General features: G+C 50.3%; 1 protein-coding gene across 1 annotated transcript in view; it reads left to right on the top strand.

Annotated features, from left to right (window-relative positions):
- The first annotated feature begins 456 nt into the window (after positions 1 to 456).
- myo5b (myosin VB) overlaps positions 457 to 9,142 on the top strand; it is a 20,962-nt gene continuing 12,276 nt past the window's right edge. The window contains exons 1-19 of the mRNA XM_068566957.1: positions 457 to 729; positions 3,139 to 3,249; positions 3,606 to 3,777; positions 4,054 to 4,198; positions 4,269 to 4,425; positions 4,493 to 4,636; positions 5,045 to 5,126; positions 5,298 to 5,405; positions 5,671 to 5,780; positions 6,420 to 6,685; positions 6,795 to 6,876; positions 6,961 to 7,101; positions 7,174 to 7,296; positions 7,421 to 7,504; positions 7,600 to 7,734; positions 7,823 to 7,920; positions 8,285 to 8,371; positions 8,543 to 8,654; positions 8,789 to 9,000. Of these exons, the coding sequence (XP_068423058.1) occupies positions 703 to 729; positions 3,139 to 3,249; positions 3,606 to 3,777; positions 4,054 to 4,198; positions 4,269 to 4,425; positions 4,493 to 4,636; positions 5,045 to 5,126; positions 5,298 to 5,405; positions 5,671 to 5,780; positions 6,420 to 6,685; positions 6,795 to 6,876; positions 6,961 to 7,101; positions 7,174 to 7,296; positions 7,421 to 7,504; positions 7,600 to 7,734; positions 7,823 to 7,920; positions 8,285 to 8,371; positions 8,543 to 8,654; positions 8,789 to 9,000 (2,396 nt within the window). The 5' untranslated portion in view covers positions 457 to 702. The remainder of the gene's footprint in view (positions 730 to 3,138; positions 3,250 to 3,605; positions 3,778 to 4,053; positions 4,199 to 4,268; positions 4,426 to 4,492; positions 4,637 to 5,044; positions 5,127 to 5,297; positions 5,406 to 5,670; positions 5,781 to 6,419; positions 6,686 to 6,794; positions 6,877 to 6,960; positions 7,102 to 7,173; positions 7,297 to 7,420; positions 7,505 to 7,599; positions 7,735 to 7,822; positions 7,921 to 8,284; positions 8,372 to 8,542; positions 8,655 to 8,788; positions 9,001 to 9,142) is intronic.

Here is a 9,142-nt window from a genome sequence, read left to right as displayed (position 1 = left end):
AGATGCACAACATCATCAAGGCGAGGTAGGAGGCATATATATATATATATATATATATATATATATATATATATATATATATATATATTCATATATATATATATATATATATATGAATATAAATAAATAAATCAAACTGTACTGTAAAGTAAAGAGAAAAGTGTTCTAAACTCTAAACTTGAAAATAAATAGTGAATAAATTGAAGATAAAAAGTTAACTTTATTAATTCCTCCCAGAAAAGATCATTTGTTTTTATTGATCAATAGAAAAACCTTTCACCTGCGGCCCGGTGAGTGTGTGTGTGTGTGTGTGTGTGTGTGTGTGTGTGTGTGTGTGTGTGTACAGTAGGAACAGGAAACAGCCAATCAGAAACTCTCTTTTCCGTCCGGAAGTCTTCGTCCTGCAGCCGCTCGTTGGACTCCTTCTCCGGCTCGTTACCGGCTCTTTACCGGCTCGGTACCGGCTCGGTCCCGGGCTTTAGGCGTCGGGTTGAAGTGCGAAACAACGGGACCAGCGCGGTCTGATTACCGGAGGGAACACCTGTCCGCCACCGGAAACGCACGAGGCAGCACCGACGAAAACCAACTGACCGAAACTCTACCGGGCACCTGTCCGCCTCCCGCGGGGACATGCGCACTGAGCGCCCGGTGGCTCACCTGGTGGCAGCGTAGTTCGTTGGGTCGTCGTTCACGAGCCGCACGATGTCCGTGAACGAGCTGTTCACGAAGGTGAGTCTACCTGCCCGCGCGCCGCGGCGACGTCACACCTGCTGCTCAGCGGAGCCCGCGTGCGCGCGCTGTCCGCCTGCTTCTCACTTGAGCTCGCGCGCGCGCACGGTCCACCTGCTGCTCGGGTTCATTTAGAACTCCACCGAACAAAGTCTAGTTTTTAAGTCCCGCCCGAACCAGACCTCGCGTTACCGCCGCGTCGCTTTAGAGCGGCGGCTCACCTGCTCGCTCCGCTCGGTGACGTCTTCAGCGGTGAGGAAAGTTTGAATAATGTCTAAATCACGTGTCCGCGGAGGCTTTGATGTGAGCCGAATGAACCGGAGGCTCGCGGGGAGTTGTGCTGCAGAGTCCCGGTGTGAAGCTCATCACTATAAGCGCTACGACTGAAAATATTCATATTTCTGAATGGAGCTCTGCGGCTAGTTCTTCTCACGGGGCAGTCTGGAGGGCGTAAAGCAGAAGTTTGATTGTTTTTGAGAAGCTGGAACTTTGTTTTGGAGCTTAAACAGTGATTTAAAATCAGATTGATTTGTGATTTATTAACACTGATAATAACAATTACCAGTCAGTAATAGTTTATTAACACAACAAACCTAAAACTGATGAGGTTGACAGCGACGTCACAGTGACGTCATCGTCCTAAACGTCTGTCAGTCGGGTTTGAAGGCTGTAGCCGAGACCCCTCCAGGTGCATTGTGGGAAACGTGTGCCCCGCTGCGAGACTAAGTTAAACCAGGACTTTTTTTTACTCGTTTATTCCTTAAAGACATGTTTGTGGATGCAGAAGAGTTGAAAACATAACATCTTTATGGAGATAAATACTGAAGAGTACTCTGGAAACAATACCTATTGTTATCCATGAAGAGTTAACAATATCTATTGTTACTCATGGAGAGGTAATAATATTGATCCTTATCCTCATCAGCATCGTTGTAACAGATTCATGAGAAAACTATATGAATATATGTGTATATATATATTTATGCACCCAGCCTGTGTAATCCTCCTGCTGGACTCGTCACCCACGTCGTCATTAAGTCCTAAATCCTCTTCCTGCTGTGAGACCTAACGGATCCTGAAGACCATCTGGACTCTGAGTCGGGCTTCTGCATTGATCCTCTTCTGTATTGATCCTGATCAGTCTGATCACTTCATGTTCATGATACACTCAACATTAAAACATCGCAGTCCCTTTAATTATGAGGTTATTGTAAACATGAGTTTAGTGTATTTGATGTCAGCTGCAAGCTTTGTTTTCTTTTTTGACTCTTCAGTCAACAGGAAGTCAACATGAATACATTTCCTGTCTCCTCTTAAGTTAATTACAGCTCAAGCTGATGACCCTGAAGGGGTCTCTGTGGAGAGGAGAGAGACTAGAAGAAGACTTGAGACTAGAGATTGAGACATGAAGTCATGTTTACAATGTTTACTGAGGGAACACATCAAGAGAGAAGTAGTCTTTTTGAAATGTAGATTGGGTAAACGTCAGAGATCCCCGTGTGACTCTGAAGATATAATAATAATAATAATATAGTTAACATTAACAATAGTCTGAACATTAACCCGTCAGCAGATCAAAGTTCCTCTTCAGGTTTACAGGTGTGTTGTTGTGATTCCTCTCAGACACACCCGGCCCCGCCTCCTGTGACGTCACTGTGTGACTCATCAGTGGGCGGAGACTTCACCTGTCTCTGTGTGAGTGGGCGGAGACTTCACCTGTCTCTGTGTGAGTGGGCGGAGACTTCACCTGTCTCTGTGTGAGTGGGCGGAGACTTCACCTGTCTCTGTGTGAGTGGGCGGAGACTTCACCTGTCTGTGTGAAACCTGAGACTCGGCTGCTCTGAGCAGTGAGACAGATTTCATTCAAACGTGTTCATACTAAACCTGTTCAACCACTTCCTCCAGTCATGTACACATTTGAACTATATATATATATATAAACTACATATAAACTATGTAGAAACATATAAACTATATAGAAACGCGCTGGTTTATACTCATACTGGTTTGTACTGGTTAATCATTCAGAGCTTCAGTTTTGTCCTCATCCTAATTACTTCTGTGTTTTATTGATTAATGAACTTCCTGGATAGACAGCTGCACTTCCTGTTTGAGGACGAATGATTCGTTCCTTTGATTTGATACTAATCCATAATATCTTTTAAATGTCAGCCTGTAATATTTATATATGCACATATTTAATTAATCACTTCTACAGGCTTCACACATGTTTTAGGTTTTTAATAATTAATTAATTAGTTCATAATACAATGTATGCATAAACAGCAACATAACGATGACCTCATCATAGTGATGACCTCATCACTGTGATGACCTCATCACAGTGATGACCTCATCATAGTGATGACCTCATCATAGTGAGTAATGAGCCTCTGTGTTGCGTTCCAGTTCACGCGGGTCTGGATCCCAGACCCTGCTGATGTGTGGAAAGCTGCAGAGATCGTCAGAGACTACAAGGAAGGAGAGCCGGTGCTGCACCTGCAGCTGGAGGATGAGACGGTATTGAAGCGACGCCTTTCTTTCACTCCTTGTATTGATGGCGTAGTGATTGTGTATTGATTGTGTATTGATGGTGTATTGATGGTGTATTGATGGTGTATTGATGGCGTAGTGATTGTGTATTGATGGTGTATTGATGGTATTGATGGTGTATTGATGGTATTGATGGTGTATTGATGGTGTATTGATGGTATTGATGGTGTATTGATGGTGTATTGATGGTATTGATGGTGTATTGATGGTATTGATGGTGTATTGATGGTGTATTGATGGTGTATTGATGGTATTGATGGTGTATTGATGGTGTATTGATGGTATTGATGGTGTATTGATGGTGCCGGCGTTCTCCCGCTCAGCCTCTGGACTACCCCGTGGGCCCGAAGACCAACCCCCTTCCCTTCCTGCGTAACCCCGACATCCTGGTGGGCGAGAACGACCTCACGGCTCTCAGCTACCTGCACGAGCCCGCAGTCCTGCACAACCTGAAGGTCCGCTTCCTGGAGCCCAACCACATCTACACGTACTGCGGTCAGTCACCCGAACGCACCTTCACCAGAAGCTCTGTGTCACCGTTTGATCCATTTTATAGCTCCAGTGTTGCTTTATATAATGATATATGGATGTGTGTGTCTTTTATACATATATACATCATTGTATTATTTATATGTGTATGCACATACATGCTAAGATTGATATTTAATTAAATGATTTGTGTTTTTATTTATTGAATTCTTCATGTATTTGTTTACGTATGTGTCGGGTGACGTCTGTGTTTCATGATAATAAACAGTGTTTTCTGTGCAGGCATCGTGCTGGTGGCCATCAACCCGTACGAGCAGCTGCACATCTATGGAGAGGAGGTGATCCGGGCCTACAGCGGGCAGAACATGGGCGACATGGACCCGCACATCTTCGCTGTGGCGGAGGAGGCCTACAAGCAGATGGCCAGGTGGGGTCACGCGCAGCCTTCATTCTGCGTCGCGGCGGCGGCCTCTAGTGAACCCTCTTGTGTCGTGCAGGGACGAGAGGAACCAGTCCATCATCGTGAGCGGAGAATCCGGAGCGGGAAAGACGGTTTCTGCAAAGTACGCCATGCGGTTCTTCGCCACGGTGGGCGGCTCCACCAGCGACACCAACGTGGAGGAGAAGGTGCTCGCCTCCAACCCCATCATGGAGGTCAGTGCCGTCCCTTCCTGCTCTCGAGCGCGCGCTCCCCGCCGCTGACGTCCTCTGTGCCCACCAGGCCATCGGCAACGCCAAGACCACGCGCAACGACAACAGCAGCCGCTTCGGGAAGTACATCCAGATCGGCTTCAGCCGGCGGTACCACATCATCGGAGCCAACATGAGGACCTACCTGCTGGAGAAGTCCCGCGTGGTGTTTCAGGTCGACGCCCGCGTGTCCCACTGTGTGTGTGTCACTGTGTGTGTCACTGTGTGTCACTGTGTGTGTCACTGTGTGTGTCACTGTGTGTGTCACTGTGTGTCACTGTGTGTGTCACTGTGTGTGTGTCACTGTGTGTGTCACTGTGTGTGTCACTGTGTGTGTGTCACTGTGTGTCACTGTGTGTGTCACTGTGTGTGTGTCACTGTGTGTGTCACTGTGTGTGTCACTGTGTGTGTCAAGTGTGTGTCACTGTGTGTGTGTCACTGTGTGTCACTGTGTGTGTCACTGTGTGTGTCACTGTGTGTGTCACTGTGTGTGTTTCACCGTGTGTGTGTGTGTGTGTGTCTCACCGTGTGTGTGTGTGTGTGTGTCTCACCGTGTGTGTGTGTGTGTGTGTGTGTGTTGCAGGCGGAGGAAGAGAGGAACTATCACATCTTCTACCAGCTCTGTGCCTCTGCCGGCTCACCAGAGTTCAGAGAGCTCGGCCTCAGTGAGTCACAACGAACTTTATGAGAGTTAACGAGCTGCGATTCACTCAGGATGCATTTTATTCTTTAATCAAAGACGTCCGCCTGTTTACCTGTTGTTTACCTGTTGTTTACCTGTTGTTTACCTGTTGTTTACCTCTCGGTTGAGTTTTTGACGCGTTCTTGCCACTCAGCCAGCGCAGAAGACTTCACGTTCACGTCGATGGGGGAGAACATCTTCATCGACGGAGTGAACGACGCTGAAGACCTGGAGAAGACCCGCGAGGCCTTCACGCTGCTGGGTGAGCTCCTCGCTCCTGTCGTCATGGTAACAAGACCTCCTTCAGAGGCTCAGGTGGTTTTGATTTAGTGTAAAGTTTATTTTCACCTCTCGCACCAACAAGACAACGTTCTGCAGATGATGTGCAGCTGGTGTATGAACCTGTCAATCACAGAGTCTACACGCACAACCCCTTCAAACACTGTCTGTTGACTCGGCTTCTGTCTGTTGTTTCTGTCTGTTGTTTCTGTCTGTTGTTTCTGTCTGTTGCCTCTCTGGTGTTTCAGGGATCAGGGACGGCAGCCAGAGCAGCATCTTCAGGGTGGTGGCCTCCATCCTTCACTTGGGGAACGTGGACGTCATCCTGGACCGAGGAGGAGACTCCTGCCACGTCTCGGTACGTCCACAGGGCTTCAACACGCGGCCTGCGCCCCCTGCAGGGTCCACAGGGCTTCAACACGCGGCCTGCGCCCCCTGCAGGGTCCACAGGGCTTCAACACGCGGCCTGCGCCCCCTGCAGGGTCCACAGGGCTTCAACACGCGGCCTGCGCCCCCTGCAGGGTCCACAGGGCTTCAACACGCGGCCTGCGCCCCCTGCAGGGTCCACAGGGCTTCAACATGCGGCCTGCGCCCCCTGCAGGGTCCACAGGGCTTGAACACGCGGCCTGCGCCCCCTGCAGGGTCCACAGGGCTTCAACACGCGGCCTGCGCCCCCTGCAGGGTCCACAGGGCTTCAACACGCAGCCTGCGCCCCCTGCAGGGTCCACAGGGCTTCAACATGCGGCCTGCGCCCCCTGCAGGGTCCGCTAAGGTTTTGCTTGAGGAAACCATTTTTCTTTTTTATATAAAAAGGTTATAATGATTCTCCTGCAGTGGACAGACATTGTTGATATTGTTGTTGGTGTTCATAAACAGGAAGTGGCACGGCCACCCTGCTCACTGACCACACATATGAACCTGTGTATGATTTGCACAGCTTAGTATTGAAAGCACAATAACACTTGTTTGTGCATGTTACTAAGCCGTGTCGTTGCAGAAGGACGACCTGCACCTGCAGCACTTCTGCAGGCTGCTGGGCGTGGAGCTGCAGCAGATGGAGCACTGGCTGTGCCACAGGAAGCTGGTCACGGCCAGCGAGACCTACGTGAAGAACATGTCCGGCCAGCAGGCGGAGAACGCCCGCGACGCGCTGGCCAAGCACATCTACGCCCGCCTGTTCGCCTGGATCGTAGAGCACATCAACAAGAGCCTGCACACCTCCGCCAAGCAGCACTCCTTCATCGGGGTGCTGGACATCTACGGGTAGAACGCCTGGCAGGCAGCGCGCAGGGCACGATTCATCCTCTACATTGTATATAAAATCATCAACGTGTTCTTCAACCCTCGCTGTCCTCTGTCTGCTCGTCTGCAGCTTCGAGACCTTCGAGGTGAACAGCTTCGAGCAGTTCTGCATCAACTACGCCAACGAGAAGCTTCAGCAGCAGTTCAACTCTGTGAGCCTGCTCTTCCTCTGTGATGATGGAATGATGATGATGATGCTTCCTCTTCCTGTCTGACCAGCTGCTCTGCGTCCTCAGCATGTGTTCAAGCTGGAGCAGGAGGAGTACATGAAGGAGCAGATCCCCTGGACGCTCATCGACTTCTACGACAACCAGCCCTGCATCGACCTGATCGAGGCCCGGCTCGGCATCCTGGACCTGCTGGACGAAGAGTGCAGGGTCAGTGGTGATGGTGAGGATGATGATGATGCTCTCTGCTTCACTGGTTATAGAACACACTTCCTGTTTCAGGTGCCCAAGGGGACCGACCAGAACTGGGCCCAGAAGCTCTACAAGCAGAACTCCAGCAGCGCTCACTTCCAGAAGCCTCGCATGTCCAACGTCTCCTTCATCATCATCCACTTCGCTGACAAGGTGAGGCGGACCAGGTCCAGGACCAGGTCCAGGATCAGATCCAGGTCCAGGTCCAGGTGCAGGTCCAGGTCCAGGTTCTTGACCAGGTATAGATAATGAATAATACTCATGTTTTGATCATCAGGTTGAGTATCAGTGTGACGGCTTCCTGGAGAAGAACAGGGACACCGTGTACGAGGAGCAGATCAACATCCTGAAGGCCAGCCAGGTCAGAACCAGAACCTCAGGTCCAGTGTGGTCTGGTTCCTCCAGCGCTCCGGGTCTCTGATGGTGGAGATCTTCCTGAATCTTGTGTTTGTTCAGTTCCAGCTGGTTGCAGATCTGTTTCACGACAAGGACGACGTGGCCCCCCAGAAGTCCTCCAGGGTGAACGTCAGACCGGCCAAGCCGGCTCCCAAGGGCCCCAACAAGGAGCACAGGAAGACCGTGGGACATCAGGTGAGCTGTCTGCAGGTCTCTGCAGGTCTCTGCAGGTCCCAGCAGGACCCTGCAGGACTAGCCCACTAATGAGTTTCTCCTGGTCCAGTTCCGCAGCTCCCTGCAGCTCCTCATGGAGACCCTGAACGCCACGACGCCTCACTACGTCCGCTGCATCAAACCCAACGACTTCAAGGAGCCGTTCTCGTAAGTCCTCGTCTCCTTTCCTCGTCTCCTTGCCTCGTTTCCTCCTCGTCTCCTTTCCTCGCCTTTATGTGCATCCAGTCGGAGTCACAGGTTTGAGGTCCAGGATTCAGATTCTGGGTTTAAAGTCGGTCACATGACTCATCTGACGGAAGAGGAGGAAGAGGAGGAGCATTTGGTGTCGGGGCTGGACCCTTCTTTAAAATGTGATGAAGATGATCTGAAGTGTTTCCTGTCAGGATGAAGATGATCTGAAGTGTTTCCTGTCAGGATGAAGATGATCTGAAGTGTTTCCTGTCAGGATGAAGATGATCTGAAGTGTTTCCTGTCAGGATGAAGATGATCTGAAGTGTTTCCTGTCGTGCAGGTTTGATTCTAAGCGCGCGGTGCAGCAGCTGCGAGCCTGCGGAGTCCTGGAGACGATCCGGATCAGTGCCGCCGGATACCCGTCCAGGTGAGTCTTGTTGTTGTTGTTGTTGTTGTGGTTGTTGTTGTGGTTGTTGTTGTGGTCCTTTGTCCCATGGTTTTAGTTATTGATCTGTTTTTTTGCTTCATTCCATCTGTCCTCGCGTTCTACAGGTAAATGTGTGTGTATAAATGTATTAATAATAAAACCTGCCTCCAGGTGGACGTACGCGGACTTCTTCAACCGGTACCGAGTTCTGCTGAAGAAGTCCGACATGACGTCAGCCGACAAGAAGCTGGTGTGCAAGAACCTGCTGGAGACGCTGGTCAAGGTCAGAGCCGTCAAGGCTTCATGAGTGTTTGATGTAGAGCCTCATATGATGAGGATGATGATGATGATGAAGGGCACGCCCTCATCATCATCGCTTCACTCTGCGAGCTCATTGCTGTTCCCGCTGCGTCTCAGGAGTCCGACATGTTCCAGTTCGGGAAGACGAAGATCTTCTTCCGGGCGGGGCAGGTGGCGTACCTGGAGAAGCTCCGGGCCGACCGGTTCCGCTCGGCCTGCATCCAGATCCAGAAGACGGCCCGCGGCTGGCTGCAGAGGGTCCGGTACCGCAAAGTCCGCAAGATGGCCGTCACGCTGCAGAGATACGGCCGAGGATACCTGGCCCGCAGGTACGCCTCAGCTTCCTCCTGCTCTATCAGGATTAAACACGACTGCAGATGTAAAAACAGGAACACAACCAGCAGTTCACTCACCAGACAGACGCAACCCTCTGTGTGAAACAATAGTTATAAAATAGCTAGCAGTACTTGT

The sequence above is a fragment of the Clinocottus analis genome, unplaced genomic scaffold (assembly GCF_023055335.1).
Source record: "Clinocottus analis isolate CAN_PGR_092001 unplaced genomic scaffold, fCliAna1.0.p SCAF_72, whole genome shotgun sequence".
NCBI lineage: Eukaryota > Metazoa > Chordata > Actinopteri > Perciformes > Cottidae > Clinocottus > Clinocottus analis.
Note: the sequence above shows the minus strand (reverse complement) of the source record. Positions and strands in the feature narration are given on the sequence as shown.